Source organism: Frieseomelitta varia, unplaced genomic scaffold, assembly GCF_011392965.1.
Source record: "Frieseomelitta varia isolate USP_RPSP 00005682 unplaced genomic scaffold, Fvar_1.2 scaffold_582, whole genome shotgun sequence".
Lineage (NCBI taxonomy): Eukaryota > Metazoa > Arthropoda > Insecta > Hymenoptera > Apidae > Frieseomelitta > Frieseomelitta varia.
In genome coordinates, this window is record NW_025110348.1 from 920,971 (window position 1) to 938,366 (window position 17,396).

Genomic DNA, 17,396 nt, shown 5'->3' on the forward strand with positions numbered 1-17,396 from the left:
AATTAGTGTTCTCTTTTTAATATTAACTCAACATGATAATTCAGTGAACAGTTTTCTTAAATTTATTCCAAGTTGATAGAAGTAAAATTACACCCTTCTTCAGTTAATATTAGAGAAAGAAAAAGAAGGAAATAAAAGTTAAAAATTAAGAATTTTCCACTTACAATTAGCGTTCTCTTTTTAATATTAACTCAACATGATAATTCAGTGAACAGTTTTCTTAAATTTATCCCAAGTTGATATAAATAAAATTACACCCCTCTTCAGTTAATATCAGAGAAAGAAAAAGAAGGAAATAAAAGTTAAAAATTAAGAAATTTCCACTTACAATTACTGTTCTCTGTTCGATATCAACTCGGTATAATAATTCTGTGAACAGTTTCTTTAAATTTATTCGATTAAATTTATTGATGGAAATGAAGTTACACTCTTCTATAGTTACACAGTCTTCAATTATCATCGGAAGTGAGAGAAAGAAAGATAGAAGGAAATAAGCAAAGAATCGTGAATCGTCCGTTGCCACAGAGAGCGATTTCCACGAAATATCCGCGCGACGATCCACAGGTTCATCGTTTCGGCATGAAAATTATCCGAGTTGCGCGTTCTACTTTTCAGCTGGCGGCCGTTTCGAGGTGGACGAGCGATCCGGCGTTGTACGCACCCGTGGGACCGATCTCTTTCAACTGGACATGGAGTACGTTCTGTACGTGAAAGCGGAGGATCAGAACGGCCGTATAGACGAGAGGCGTTTTCAGTCGACTCCTGAGGAACGTTTATCGATCGTAGGTGGAAAACGCGCGCCGCAGTTCTACATGACCGCGTACGAGGCTGAAATACCGGAAAACCAGAAGAAGGATTCCGAGTGAGTGAGAGAGAGAAGGATCCCTCTTTTCTTTTTCTCTTTTTTTCTTTTTTGCTGCGAGTAGCATTTTAATTATGATTTTCGACGAATGAACAGTCAGCTCTCTTTCTAGTTGAAATTAATTCGGAAACTCGAGACTCTGCGAGATCTGTTGAAATCGATCCTCTCGTAATTAAACTTGATTCTGTTTCGAGAGCTGGAGTTGGACAATTTCATATCGATCGCAGTGTACAAAAATATTCTCAGTTACGAGAACTCTCGTTTTAAGAATACTTAACATTTAAGAATTATTTCTGGTAGATCTAATCTACCTCTTCCTTTTGTCGAAAAGTTTCTCAGTGTGTATCGTTGATGGCGGCGTGAAATGACACTTTTTCTTATAGATTTCGATAGATTTTATAGCATCACGTTCCAGGATTATCGATCGATCGTACATCTGCTTATATATTTAAAAAGCAAAAAAAAACATTCTCTTACTAAACACTTGAAACGTGTGGCTACCTTTTCTCTCTATTTGAGTCAGAGTTCTTCGAATTTTTGTGCAGTTGAAACATTTTTTTTAATTGAATTCCCTCGAGGGAATTTGGAAACTATCTTCTAATTTCACGAGTTAATCTCCCATTTCAGTATCATATCGGTGAAGGCGAAATCGTTCGCCGATCGTGAAATTCGGTACACGCTGAAGGCGCAAGGGCAAGGTGCGGCGGGAACGTTCAACATTGGACCAACGACTGGCATTGTGAAGCTGGCGAAGGAATTAGATTTCGAGGATCTACGTCAACCGCACATTTATTCTCTCATTGTCACTGCCACGGAGGATTCCGGTGGTTTCTCCACGTCCGTCGAGGTAGTCAAGTTTCACTTCTTTTTTTTTTTTAATCGACAGTGAAGAGTAGGCCGAGTGAACCGAATGAACAATATTCTGAGAAACCAAGTTACAAGCGAGAGAAAATTCTTTTCATTTCTGTTATTTCAAGTCCACTCTTTCTAGTTTAAACAAATAAGCATAAACAATCGTGTTGAACACATTATTAATTTGTTAATAATTTCGCACTTTGAGAATCTGTCGTTTCAAATCAGCTATTTTCAAAGAAGTAAGTGTGAATAATCGTATTGAAAATATTAACTTGGTCGAATGCTTGTTAATTATTTCTCACTTTGGACTTGTTATCTCAAATTCGCTCTCTCTCTCTCTCTCTCTGATTTAGAAAGATAAGTAGAGACAATCGAAAATGTACTTGACTTTTTAATAATTTCTCACGTCGAATCTGTTGTTTCAAATCTGCTGTTAGTAATTTAGAAAAATAAGTAATTATTTAAATATAATAATTTATATATTATAATATTATTAATATAATTATTTAAATATTATAATATTTAATATTTTGTTAGTAATTAGAAAAATTATTTAAATATAATAATTTAAATATAATAATTTTGCTAGTATTTAGAAAAATTATTTAAATATGATATTTAATATTTTGTTAGTAATTAGAAAAATTAGTTAAATATAATAATTTAAATATAATAATTTTGTTAGTAGTTAGAAAAATTATTTAAATATAATATTAAATATTTTATTAGTAATTTAGAAAAATAAGTGTAAGTGAGTCGAAAATATCAACTTTATTCTATATAATTTCTCAGTTCGAACTTGTTATTTCAAACCGGCTCTTTCTAATTTGCAAGAATCAGTGCCAATAATCGTGCTGAAAATGTTAACTTGATTCTGACATATCTCAATGTCGAATCTATCCCTTTCAGTCTAGGAAAATAAATGAAGAAACAAATATGTGTGTGCAAAGAAGTAAGCGTTACGAATAAATGTCAACTCAATGCTGAAACTCTCGTGTAATTCATTTCAGTTGACCATACGAGTGTCGGACGTGAACGACAACGCGCCGAAATTCGAATTGCCCGACTACCAAGCGCACAACGTGGACGAGGACATATCGTTAGGAACGAGTATACTGAAAGTGAAAGCAACCGACGCGGACTCTGGCGCGAACGCGGAAATAGAGTATCTGGTGTCGGACGACCACTTCAGCGTGGACTCCAGTGGGCTTATCGTTAACAACAAACAGCTCGACGCGGACAACAACAACGCTTACTACGAGTTCATCGTCACCGCCAAAGACAAAGGTACATTTTGCTTCTGTTTCTCGATCTTTCACCAACGATCGCCGATTTTGAAACGAAATTTGGCGCGAACGTAGTTTTCAAAGAAACATTCGACCTGTATTTTCTTTTTTTTTTTATCGATGTTGAAGGGGTGAAAACTACCCTCAAAGTAGAAGTCACATCATTTTGTGAAATATCTCAGAAATTATTGAAGATACGTTTTGTGTAAATTGTTAATTTCTAAATTGAAAATTGGTGTTTACTAACGACGAATTTAATTCATATGTTTGATAAGTTTTTCCAAAGTAAGTGTCCAACAAATTTCCCTGAATATTTGTTCGTGAATACTATATGTTCAAACATTATATAGGGTGTTTCGTAACTTGTGGGACCCACTTCGGGAGCTGATTGTACGCCTAAAAATAATGAAAAAAAGTCATATAAATATANACGCGTGCAGGCTTGTCTTCAAATGCAAGCTGGTCATTTCGAGCATCTTTTGTAAAAGTAATTAAAACAGAAAATTCATTATATCTCATAAACGAAGATAGGACATATATATTTATAAGACTTTTTTCCATTATTTTTAGACGTACAATCAGCTCCAGAAGTTACATATGAAACACCCTGTATATTCATACATAATTCCAAAATAAAATGGAATCTTGATTTCTTTCATTCACAAAAGAATTCATCCTGAACGTGCAAAGCAGGCTGTACACTAGAATTGTGAAACGTGCTCGGCGACGTTGCTCGCTTGCATCTTTTGTAAAACGAGGGGATGAACTGATCTTGAATTTCTCATTTATATTCCGCAGTTGTAGCACGCGAGAGAGCGAGGAGAATCGACGACACTTTAATGAGTGGGTTCATCCCCTCCGAGATTCGATGAAACATCTCTCGTCGTTCGTGTTTTCGTTACCCGTCCCTCTAGATTCTTCTAGAAGACCCGAGTCTTTCCATATACATTTTCACGGATCTGTCTCCGAAACAAGGTGTGGTTCAGTTCATTGACAACGATCAATTATGTTTAACGGTGTTTGGACTCGTGGCTGTGCTAGTTGTGTGGTCGAGGTGTTCAATAACGAGATTCTGTTAACTCTTTGACTACAGGCAGACTTTGAGGGAATTCAGTCGCGATCTACACCGAGAACGGCAAAATTTTTCGTTAGGCTTGCATTTCTCAGAAGGTGTACTAAAGTAATCAAAACGCTGAGTTCCACTACATCAAACTAATATTATTTATTATTATATATTATATATTATATATTATATTATATATTATAGTATATTATAGTATAGTATAGTATATTATAGTATATTATTTATTATTAAATTATAGTATATTATAGTATAGTATAGTATATTATAGTATATTATTTATTATTAAATTATAGTATATTATTTATGTATTATTTATTATTATATGTTATAGTAAATTATAGTGTATTATTTATATATTATTTATTATTATATATTATACTAAATTATAGTACATTATTTATGTGTTATTTATTATTATATATTATACTAAATTATAGTATATTATTTATGTGTTATTTATTATTATATATTATACTAAATTATAGTATATTATTTATGTATTATTTATTACTATATATTATACTAAAAATTCAACATTAACATTACGCTTTTATAACAATCGTCAAGGAGATTTATGAATAATCGTTAGGGATATATACAACAGTCACTAAGGGGGTAAACAAAGGCAAAGTCGTTGTCAAGTAATTAAAAAAGATAGTTTGAGCATGGAGACGTTGTAATTTACATTTTACAAGAATATATATTTCGTTGCATACATCTTATTTAACATACGTTCTAAAAATAAACGTACGTAGTTATTCTTTCTATTTGTGATTGTATAATAATCGTATCTACAAAATATGAATATACACAACATGTATATCATTTGTTGTGTCACGTACTGCATGCACTTTCTCTGACCATTTTTATTCTCCCAGTTTTTCATTTCAACAATATAAAAAAGAAACAACTGTAGAATAAGCATGTTTAAATAATACACGACTAACGGAATACGCAATTGTCGAATTGATATTCACTTACGTCTGGTTCAAATTTGAGATTTGCTGGAATTATGGTCGATAAAATTTTTTCCGGGCGCCTATAGGCGCCTCTCGTGTCACGCCGATCAAGGTAGATTAAGCGCCTTTAGGCGCCTACAGTGGTCGCTAGACGACGAGACACTGTCTTGACATCGTGCGTTGCGATTTTTCAGGCGAGCCACCGAAAACCGGGACGGCGACGGTGCGCATATACACGAAGAACAAGAACGACGAGGAGCCGAAGTTCTCGCAGCAGGTGTACACGCCGAACGTGGACGAGAACGCCGGGCCCAACACGCTGGTGACGACCGTCGTCGCGTCCGACAAGGACGGCGACAACGTTCGGTTCCGTTTCGTCGGCGGCAACACGACGTCCGGCCAGTTCGTGATCGAGGAGATCACCGGCGTGATCCGTTTGCACGGGAAGGAGATCTCGTTGGACAGGGACAAGTACGAGCTGAACGTGACTGCCCTCGACGACGGTGCTTGTTGCCCGAACGGGGAGACGACGACCCACACAAGCACCGCGGTTGTCGTCGTGTTCATCACCGACGTGAACGACAACAAGCCGGTGTTCAAGGAGTGCAGCATGTACAACCCGAAGGTGGAGGAGGGCGCGCCGAATGGCAGCACCGTGATCAAGGTTCAGGCGACCGACGAGGACAAAGGCGTGAACGGGCAGGTGAAATACTCGATCGTTCAGCAACCGAACCAGAAGGGCACCAAGTTCACCGTCGACGAGGAGACTGGACAAGTTTTGACGAATAAGGTACCCTCGAGTAATAATATAAATTTCGTCTAATATGTAAATATATTGAAAAAAAAAAAAAAAATAATAATAAAATGATGCTCCGTTTATGTGAATTAAACGAATTGATCATCCTGAATTTACATCGTTTATGATATGTGAAATTCTTATGAAAGTTAAATTAATATTTGGACAATAATGTATATAAGATAAAAATAATACTGAAATAATTTGAATTATTAAAAAAATATATAATTAATATTTATTGGTGTTGCAAGATAAACGAATGATAATGGAATATTTATTATGATATTTTTATGAATTAATATTTTAAATTTTTGTTTCATTGTTATAATAATTTTACTTCGTAAAGTTTTTTTTTATGTAACAAATTTTTGATGAAATTAATAATATTGAAATTATAAATAAAATAATTAATAAAAGAATAAAATAATTTGGAAAATAAAATGATTTTATTATTGAATAATTAAAATTATCATTAATAATTTTAAAATTTTTTATTACAAGTTGATAATTAATTTTTAAATAATAAAATATAATTATATAAATTAATAAATATATAGTAAAATAATAAAATTTAAATTTATTTCTTATAATTTTTTGTAAATTAATTAAACAAATGAAACAAGAAAATGAAATTATTATTCCTCTAATTATAATAATATATAAATTATATATAAAAATAATAATAATTTTGCTTTTATTAAATATACATTAATTGAGATAAATAATGAAAGAGAAATAAAATAAATTAATTGATTTAAAAGATTAAAATAAACTTTAAGTAATAATAAATTTATTTAAAGAATTAAAATAATAAATGAATTTAATATGATTATATATGAAAATAAATAAATATAGATATTAATAAAAATTTTTATTATATATATATATATAATATTACATTTTTAAATATAATTATAAAAATTTTTTTATATTGTAAATATAATGTTTTAAATAAACTATATATTGGTTTTATTAAATATACATTAATTGGTGCAAAAGCATTTTGTGGGTCGAGGGAGATGTTTACCTGTAAAGTCAAATTAATGTAGTGACGTTTTATATTCATTGTAATATTGGTGTAATATTATGTTATGCAACACCAAATTACAGTATATATATGTATAAGTTTTAAATGGATACAGTTGAAGTGGTAGTAGACGTCAGAAGTTGAAGTAACTTTGGTATTTTCAGGTATTTGATCGTGAAGGAGATGACGGGAAATTTGTATCAGTTACCGTTAAAGCAACGGATCAAGGTGAACCTTCATTGGAAGGTGTTTGCTCCTTCACTGTTGAAATCACCGATGTTAACGACAACCCACCACTGTTCGATCGTCAGGTGAGTAAAACTGTGCAAACGTTGCAAATCGCATACGTGACTCGTGGATCGTTAACAAAACAATTATTCTAGAAAGAGAACCTAGTCTTACATAATAAAAATCGCAGTCAAATTAAAATAGTTCACGCGCCAATGGAACGCTAATCTTGATGGTACTTACAAGTACCGCTTCGTACAAAGGCTTGAATTATTTTAATGTAACGATTGTTCGTTAAGTAATTCGAGGGACATGTAAACTGGACGTTTGTGAATTATTGGAAAAGAACGTGGGAATGTTTCATGCTTTTTGGTTTGTCACATTAACAAACGTAGTACAATAGAGCCTCCCACATGTGAATATCTATTTCTTAAATAATCATCTTGATACTCAAGTATTATTGTAGAGCAGAACAAAATATTTGTTGCTAGTTGGAAACAGACGTTCCGTTCTAGTAATAATAAATGTTTGAACATTATAAGATAAATTTTAAAAATAGGGAAGATTTATCTTCCTTTTTTCTTAAAAGGATTTTATAACTTGCCAAAACAGTCATCTAACAGCACAGAAATGTCATAGTTAACTAAGACGTAAAGAGGCATAAATTAAAAAGAAAAAAAGAAACAGTGAGAAAAACAAAAATAATTTTCACACATGTAAAGTGTAATCTGCTTGTGTACATATTAAATATTGAATTTTATATTAATACGTAGAACGCACAAATGTCTATGTCCATTTTCCAAGATTTTTAATTATTCAAACGATGACGTACAAGCAAGAAATATAAAAGGCTACGGTGCCGATACCTCAATCAGTCGTCGAGGTATGAAATTTTAAAAATCACGTTCACAACGGCCCCCGTTTATCGAATAGTTCATTCAGGCGCGACCTACTTTTCTCCGTGGAAGTGTGTACGTTGGACGTAGTACGTGTAGCAAGAAAAAAAAAGAAAGAAAAAAGAAAAAAAATCGCTGAATCAACGTCAATGATCACCGACACGACACAGGTGTTTCGGGTAGGTCAGTGGCGACGTCCGAGCGTGTGAGCGAGGGCGAAACAGTCGAAATTTAAAGCCCCTGTTTAAATATACCCGTAACGAGACGTATCGATTCGAGAAAGAAACCGTTTTTAAAGGGGAGATTATCCCGATAGATTATCTGATACCTGAAACACAATCGCCTCGTTGACGCGTGTAACAAAGTTTACATTAAGATATTTCCTTTCGACCCATCTTTTTCGGGCCATATTGATTCATATTGTGGCCAATGAATTGCTCTTAATTTTCGTTAAAAAGAAAAAAAGAAAAGAAATGAAATCCGTGATATTGAATGAATGATCAGCAAATCTTTGATCGATGAAAGTATATTTAGTATGTATATATATATATCTAATTTACGACGCGATTGATTTGGAGTCAAAATATAAATTTTAATCAATAATATATATGTATATAATTTATATATACAATACAATTATATATATTTCTATTTTTACTCCTTTTTATTAATTTATATATATTATATAATTAATATTAATTATTTTTATCCCTTTTTATTAATTAAAATTTACATATATTATATTTTTATATTATATATATATATATATATTATATATTATATTTTAATTATTTTCATTCCCTTTTATTAATTAAAATTTATATATATTATACTTTTATATTTTATATATATATATATATATTATATTTTAATTATTTTTATTCCTTTTTATTAATTAAAATTTATACACATTATATAGTATATATAAATTTTAATTAATAAAGAGGAGTAAGAATAGAAATTTTAATCAAGTTCATTTTAGAAATTGAGAAAACCAAAGACACTGTCGTTTGAGTCTAAAAGGTATTTTGTAATTTTGATAAAAATTATCGAGCCATGGATTAGAGGTAAATGAACGTGCCTCTAATTTTTTTGTTTTGGCACGCAAGATAGTATTGATGTGTACAAAGGAAGTACATGTGTTAACGACGCGAGCACATTTGATCTTTTCGTTTCATTTGCATTCGCGGCGTGTCTCATTCGGACAATTTCCTGATACTCATCGGCAAAGTGAAGTATCACATCGTCAGCGGACAAGAGGCGCGGGTGACCGAGCTGAAAAAAGAAGAAGAAGAAGAAAAAAAGAAAAAAACTAACAGAGAGAAAATTGCCTTTCGCGCCCATTTGACGCCTTTTGAAATTCATGCGGCGGCCGCGTTGGTACACAAAAAGGGACGTATTTGAAAGAAAATGCAAAAGACGCTCGGCCGAGGCTCGTTTCGCGCTTTGTGCGCTGAAATAACTGTTTGGAATAAATTAACCGACTCTCGTCCGAAACAAACGAGAGAGAGAGAGAGAGAGAGAGGCAACCTCTCGTCGTGGTTTGCATATTATTTGTTCGTCATACGTCAGTTTCTCTCTTTCTCTCTCTCACTCTCTTTTTTCTTTTATAAAATTCGTTGCGAAACTTTCGATCACAAGAATACCATTTCTTTCGAGCCAGAATTTGCAAAACTTGTAACACACACTCGCTGCCTTGCGTTTAACCTTTTCAATAAGCCTGTAACGTGTTGAGTCAGATCAACATAGTTTGGCGAAACTTGGGGGGAAATTATAAAAGTTTCGAAAGCTATCGTAAGCTAAAGAAAACTTGTGACAGAATAAAGAGCCACTTTATTCAAGAATTTATTTAAGAATAAATGTTATTTAAGAAATAATATTATAATTTTATATAATATAAATTTATTTAAGAATAAATATCATTTAAAAAATATATAATATAATATAATATAATTTTATATAATATAAATTTATTTAAGAATAAATATCATTTAAAAAATAATATTATAACTTTGTATAATATAAATTTATTTAAAAATAAATATCATGTAAAAAATAATATTATAACTTTATATGATATAAATTTATTTATGAATAAATATCATTTAAAAAATCAAATTAACTTTACATGATATAAATTTATTTAAGAATAAATATCATTTAAAAAATAATATTATAATATAAATTTAAGAATAAACATTATTTCAAAAATAATATTATAACTTTATATAAATTTATTTAAAAAACAATATTATAACTTTGTATAATATAAATTTATTTAAGAATAATTCATCATTTGAACAATAACATTAAAATTTTACATAATATAAATTTATTTAAGAATAAGTTAAGGACAAACAAATAATTATTCTACAACATTACAAAAAATGTGCTTAGCAAAGATCAGACTCATCGATACGTCGATTATTCGGCAGCTGAAATGATTAAACTTTTCGAACGAAACCAAATCCCTGTTCTTCGTGATCATTTGACCAATGTATCCGTCGTCTCTGTTTCCAGCGATACGTGGAGAACGTAAAGCAGGACGCCAGTATCGGAACGAACATTCTCCGAGTGTCGGCATCGGACGAGGATGCCGACAATAACGGCGCGATAACGTACTCGTTGAGCTCCCCTAACAATGACCAAGGGCTGGAGTACTTTGAGATTCAACCAGAGTCTGGTTGGATCGTCTTAAAGAAGCCCCTTGACGTGAGTATTCTCATTGACGATCATTTACGTATACGACTCTCTCTCTAGCAGTTAACAACGAGCGATCTACTTCTACCCGGAGGGCCTCCCGTGCGTTCTCGAGCAAGCAACGTGTGTGTTCCGGTTTCTTCTTCAACGCATCGCGCGACACGCTTTGCCGTCATCCATCCGTGAATTGAAACGAAGTTGAAACGTCGCTTGATTGTATCTTCAAACGACGTCGTTGCGCGAAAAAAATGTCGAACGAAGCTGTGTGTGTTTGAAAGGAAGAACTGCTCCGACAAGCCGAGAATGCACGTGACGTTCTCCGAAATTATTAATTACCATTACGCCCAAATTTACAACGTATGTACACGCACGCGTATAATGTATACGCGTGTGTGTACATGTCGAAGAAGTATATATATATATATTTATATCTATATTTATACTGTGAATATGAATACAAAGTTGAGTGTACACCTTCTGCCGATATATATATTTCTATATTGTATACGTTTACGTTTGACTTACGTTGATTCTTTAACACGAATCCGTTTTGTTGCGTTGATATATCGGACAAACTTGTTATATCTGATATATATACGTTTTGGTCGGCAAATTATTTCTCTGATTATATATCACTGACATATGCAACGAAATGAGTTTCCTTTTTACGGCACATGTATAGAACTTTTTAATTCCCATTGATATGCACAATGTGTTCACTATGGTAAATACTTAGCTACTGCCTGATTTCCTTCAAACGCTTCATGTACCTGAATCGATCGACCGTTCGGGCTATTTTTGCAACAGAACACTCTCTCTCTGTCTCTCTCATTCTTTCTATCGAGTACATGCTCGCGGCGCGAGTACCTTTTTTTTTTTTAAAAAAAAAAAAAGAAAGAAAGAAAAAAACAAATCGTTCCAGTCGAAATCTCTCATTTCGAACACACCTCTTGTCTCCAAGTTTTGTTCACCGTCCCGCGTTTCGGCCGCCGACGAATCGTCGTTCTCTTTTTCTTTTTTTTTTTTTTTTCTTTTTTTTATCCTTTTGTTTCGCATACACACAGACATATATATATATATATATATATATATATATATATATATGTATCATTTTTTCTTTCTTTTCGTTTTTCCTTTCGACTCACTTCCGTTCCGATCTGTTTCTTTTTTTCTGTTGTTCGTCCCACGTCGACGAGGAGAAGAAAAAAAAAGTACACATTTCCCGTCGTTTTGATTTTTCCGTTCTTTTCGCCATCATTTTCGATTTTCCTTTCTTTCCTTCGTGTATTTTTTTTTTCTTTTTTTTGTTGTTGTTGTTGTTCTCTCCCCTTAATTTCTTTTGTTTCTCGTTTGCGGTCGATTTTCGACGTATTCGTTGCGAAGAGAAAAGAAAAAAAAAAAAAAAAAGAAAAAAGAGTCGCGTCGCGGTACCGTGACATAAACGAGCGTGTGCACATTTCATTATCCAACCTTAGCCAAAAGGAGGAGGACTGTTTTTTTCCCCCCCCGCCGCCCCGCCACCTCCAAGCCACACGGTGGTACTGGTTTTTTTTTTCCTTTTTGTTCTCTGTCTCTGTTTCTTTTTTTTTTTTTTTTTTTTTATTTTTTTTTTCTCGACGAACTTTCTTAAAATTTGAAATTTTAAGAAATTTTCTCATTCGATTGTTATTAATTGGCTCTACTAACTTTTCAAGTTGTAGATGTATAATAGTTGAAGAGAAAAAATATATTCACGAATATTTTTATTATTTTTCATCATCGTCATCCACAATTGTTGTTGCATTTCTACGCGTGAAATTTTTCCCTTTGACATACGAAAATTGAAAGTAGAAATATACTTATCGACTCGAATTTCTATTCCTTATCACATTATTGCAGACATTGTTTTGAATATTTTACGTTTCTTAATGAAATCAAATACAAATGACAACTTGTGATAATTATTACTCAACGATTGCGTTAAAATTTCTCTACCATTTACCATTGAAAAATAATTAATTCACTTGTTCGAGAACAACTCAGTGTTTCCTCTGAAATCTTAGCTTTTAGTTCAGAATCATTGCATCTATAAATTACCCTATAAATGCGTCCTAATTACACTAATTACACTAAATCTCTCCTCCCTCCCGCATACTGGTTCACTCGTTCAACCTAAAAATTCAAAACATTCAAGACGAAATCACATAAAGATCTGTCAAAAAAACGAGTTACTCGCTTCGGCTACATTCTACCAGATCTTCGAGCGCTAATTCCCAAGGATTCCTCGGATTACACCTCAATTTTACCAAACGTAAATTTACCCCGACAGCGTTTATATTCTCTTATCTGTTCACGCTCTCCCGCGGTTCGATAAACTCCACGAAATTCCGTAATATCCGTTTATACATCCGACGATTTTATTTCGCCTCGCTCGGGCTCCACGATATCGAAGTTTTTTCATCCGTGGGTCTCTCGTTTAAAAATAAATAACGCCGATTGCACGCTGATCCGTGGATCGAATAATTAGACACGCTCGCAATCGCTGACCGAGCATTGGAAATTCGCATTCGCATCGGTGTCTGAGATGCTCCTATCGTCCGAAGTATGGTTACAATCGTGCTTATCAATTCACCTGGAACGAGAGTACTCTGTCAACCATGGCGAACAGGCAGAAAGATCGGCCGAGAATTTAATATCATCCGTTTCCTTTTGAATCATAGATTATACGAGTGAAAAGTAGTAGAGTGAAATGAGCAATTACTGTCGTCTAATGAGGAATAATGTCAACCAAAAAAGTTACAATATTTTTGTCGATTTCTACGTTGAATAACGTTTTAGTGTATTGAATGCAATAATTTATGCAACGTATAATGATCATCATCGACCAAAATTTGACACTAACATTTATCGCTAACATAGTTAATAATTATTATATAAGTATAATTATTATAATATATTATTAATAACTATTATATTATAATTAATATTATCAACTATTACATAATAATTATTATATAATAGTTAATAATATAATAAATATAATAGTAATATAATAGTTAATAATATTAATAAATATAATAGTAATATAATAGTTAATAATATTAATAAATATTAATATTAATGTACAATACTAATATTTATGTTAAATATACTAACATTTATTAAATAGACAAATATGTCAATATTTGTATTAGATATTAAACGAAATTTATGGTTTAAGGGGTTATTTTAAAAGGGGACGTTCGATCAGTTCGAAGACTGAAGGTGAGTTATTTAATTGTGAAAAATTTTTCTCGGTAAACTTAGAAACGTTTAAATTTAGAAAAGAAGAGAATCTTCAATTTTCTATTTGTAATATTGTAAAAATATCTTTGAAATGAATCAGTTTAGTGCTGTAAAATGAAATCAAACAGATCGTTATATAACTTTTATACAAAGTTATAACAATTTGAAATGTCGACAATTTTCCATCGACTCTATGAGCACTTTTTTGTAACTAAATGCTTAAATTATAAATTTATTATTATAATTTCATGTTATATTTTATATATATTATTTATACTGTATATTATATATTATACTTTACATTATGTGCATTACACAAATATATTACTCAATGATAAATTTATTATTATAATTTTGTATTATATATATATATATCGTATATTAAAGTCCATTAATTCGTTTTCTAATTAATTCATACAACCAAAATTCCACTGTAATTCCCCAAAGTTACTATTTCTTTCGCGACGTTGCAATTAATTCACAGTACAATAGTTTCTGACTGACTGTATACGCAAATTATAAATTTATCAAATTTATTAATACAGGGGATTACACGTTACACAAGGCATCACTCATGCATCACTCAAAACCCATTCACCTATCAGCCTGTTAATTCCCACAATCACGATCCCCCTGCTGTACTTATTGAAAATTATTTCAAACAAACGTTTCGCAACGCAGAGCGAACGGGGAGGGGCGAACATCCAGCTGGCAATATCTCAAAGCTAATAATCACTCGGCCGTGTACCGTAAAAAAGAATTTCAAATCGTGCGGGGCAAAACGCTCGCTGTTGCACAAATTACACGTTTTACTACTCCCTGAAGAATTCGTTACACCGTGTTGGCGACTAGAACAGCGTTGAGGACGCGCCGTACTACGCGCGAGAGAATCACGATCGAGATATCGCGGCGGTGATTCGCAATTTATAGTCGATATAAAAGCCGCGGACCGATCGTACAAATACGCCGCGCGCCGTATCGCGGTATATCAACTTTTTCCATCGTTTTTCCACGATCTCTGCAATCAGGCGTTAGTTACGACCGCGTGGATGCTGTTTCACTGCCGTCCTTTCAGAAAAACCAATCAGACATCGTTAAGGCGCGAGGATTGTGCAATCGAGTGTTAGAGAACACCTTGCTCCACATTCGAGAAGCTCTTTGCACCGTGAAATTTACTTGCGTCTACACTTTTAGGCGCTGCATCCTCAGACGAAAGAATCTCCGTAATTTTTTTGTCAGCCGATTTATAAATTTCGCAGAATTTCTTTTTCTAAAATACGGCGTCTGACTTTGTTTAAAATACATATATAATATGTATGTATGATTTCTGGAATTTTGATTCGATTAATTCTTTCTGAGATTGCTGTGCGTCTGTTGCAAATTGTTCAAATGAACCTCGGAAATTTCTGGAGATGCTGCTTTTAAAACCAAGTAGTTTCATGATGTATCTCAAAATGAAGTACAGTTTCAAAATTATAGCATTTCTGTTGTAGAATTACAAACTCCTAGATATGCAACCACTAGCATCAAGTAGGTGATTAATTCTTCCTACAATTATTGTATTTCGTTATCAGTCCGCGATCAGTTGCCAGCGCAAGTGGTTAATTTGCCGTCAGCATCATTTTCGAGGAATTCACAGTATGTACGTACGAACTCACTTCGTAATCATCCGCCAAATTCCCATTCACCATTGCCAATTTCCCTGAAACCAAATACCAAAACCTACGGCGTGTATTCTCGTATCAATGAGCGACCACTCGCCGATGAATAAATAATAAATAAACGTTAGCGTATAACGTGACAAGGTAGAAGAGGAGACCGTGGCCATCGCCGTCGCGTTTAATAAACGAATCATTGCTTTCGCCGTGTCGTAAATCGAATAATACGCCGACGATTGAGGAAAGTTTAGAAATAAATTCACGGCCACGTCGCCGATGAGTATTTCGGTAAATGTCGCGTCTCGCGCCGTCCGCGGCGAGTAAGATTTACGGGGCTGACGCAGTCCATAAAGCTTCCAGTTTATGGTGTATCCAGGAACGAATGACCGGTGAATGGGGAGACGACGAAACGCCGTTAGCCGAGCGGACGGGGCGTGAATTGTTGGTGGATAGTCATGTTAAAAGTTTCGCGCGCGCGATGTGTCAGGCCGATGTTTATTGCGGTTTCAATGCTCGTTCGCTGTTTGATTTGCCGCGAAAAAATCGGCTCGGGCGCGTCGTTTATTACGCCGTGCGATCCGAGAGGCTGGGCTGGGCTCGGTTTTCAAATAAATAAATCGCGACGGAGAAGAATGATATTAATAACGCGTAATTAATTGTCGGTATGGTGATTCGGCTCGCTGAAATTTAATTCACTTTTTTCCCTGAGTAACTAGGAATTACTGCAGATTGACAAGTAAGTTAACTGCAGTTGGGCTAGTAGGTAGTTTTAATGAATTGAAAATAAAGTAAGAAACAGACACGAGATTTATTCGACGAATTGTTGGAAAAATTATTCCACTGAGACAAATAAAATGAAAGATTATTTTACAGGAAAATTATTTATTTCTTCGAATAAACTGACGCGACAATTTCGAATAAAGTAAACTATACTATACTATGAATAAAGTAAACTATACTATACTATACTATGAATAAAGTAAACTATACTATATTATAGAATTGCTTTAGTTTTCAAATAAAATATTTATAAAATTCGTACAACCATAATTATATATAAATTTCGTAAATTTCGTAAGTTTTATGTATAATTATATATAAAATTCGTACAACCATAGCTATATATAAATTTTTAAAATGCACAGGATGCACGTCACATCGTCAACTTGAGAATAACTTCTGTTACGTATAAATTGGTAACACCTCTTCCACTTTCTAAAACGAACCACTTTTAATCATATCAGTTACAAGTATAAAATTATAAAATCACACAGAGCAATGGGTTAATTCCTTGGAAATTACCTGCAGCAACGATTGGCAGATTCAATATTATTAATAATGGCCTTAAATATAATAATTGATTTGGCCATATAGCGGCGTCATCTGTGCCATAATTATTTCGAATCGTCTATGTATTATTATTCCCGATAATAAGTGTATTTTTGTTGATAGCGAATTATCGGTTAACACGTCGATCGTTGATCGTGTGATGATTTCGTTCATCGATAATTTCCTTTAAATCACTCTCGTTGCTGATTAATTTGGCTGGTAACCTCTTTTGTTGAAAGTTCATTTCACGAGGGTTACTTGTGCCATAAACGTTGCATCTTTCGACCTGATAAAAAATACCCTGATAAAAAAATTCCTGGTTTTCTAGCGCACTCTACGTTTAAACGACGGTGAATATAATAATAAAAGAAATAAAGAAATATGCAACTGACGCCTCTGAAAAATTACTTCTAAATCTACCGAATGAACAATACATAATTTACCGTACACCA

At 33.2% G+C, this 17,396-nt stretch overlaps 1 protein-coding gene across 3 annotated transcripts in view; it reads left to right on the forward strand.

Annotated features, from left to right (window-relative positions):
• The window catches only part of LOC122534288 (neural-cadherin-like), a 19,376-nt gene extending 7,677 nt beyond the window's left edge, over positions 1-11,699 (forward strand). For 2 of the 3 annotated variants that reach the window (XM_043664788.1, XM_043664790.1), the window contains 6 exons: positions 616-862; positions 1,490-1,709; positions 2,728-3,004; positions 5,241-5,836; positions 7,034-7,180; positions 10,514-11,699. In XM_043664788.1, the coding sequence (XP_043520723.1) occupies positions 616-862; positions 1,490-1,709; positions 2,728-3,004; positions 5,241-5,836; positions 7,034-7,180; positions 10,514-10,753 (1,727 nt within the window). In that variant the 3' untranslated portion in view covers positions 10,754-11,699. The remainder of the gene's footprint in view (positions 1-615; positions 863-1,489; positions 1,710-2,727; positions 3,005-5,240; positions 5,837-7,033; positions 7,181-10,513) is intronic. The other variant, XM_043664789.1, reaches the window with a different exon arrangement.
• The last annotated feature ends 5,697 nt before the right edge of the window (positions 11,700-17,396 follow it).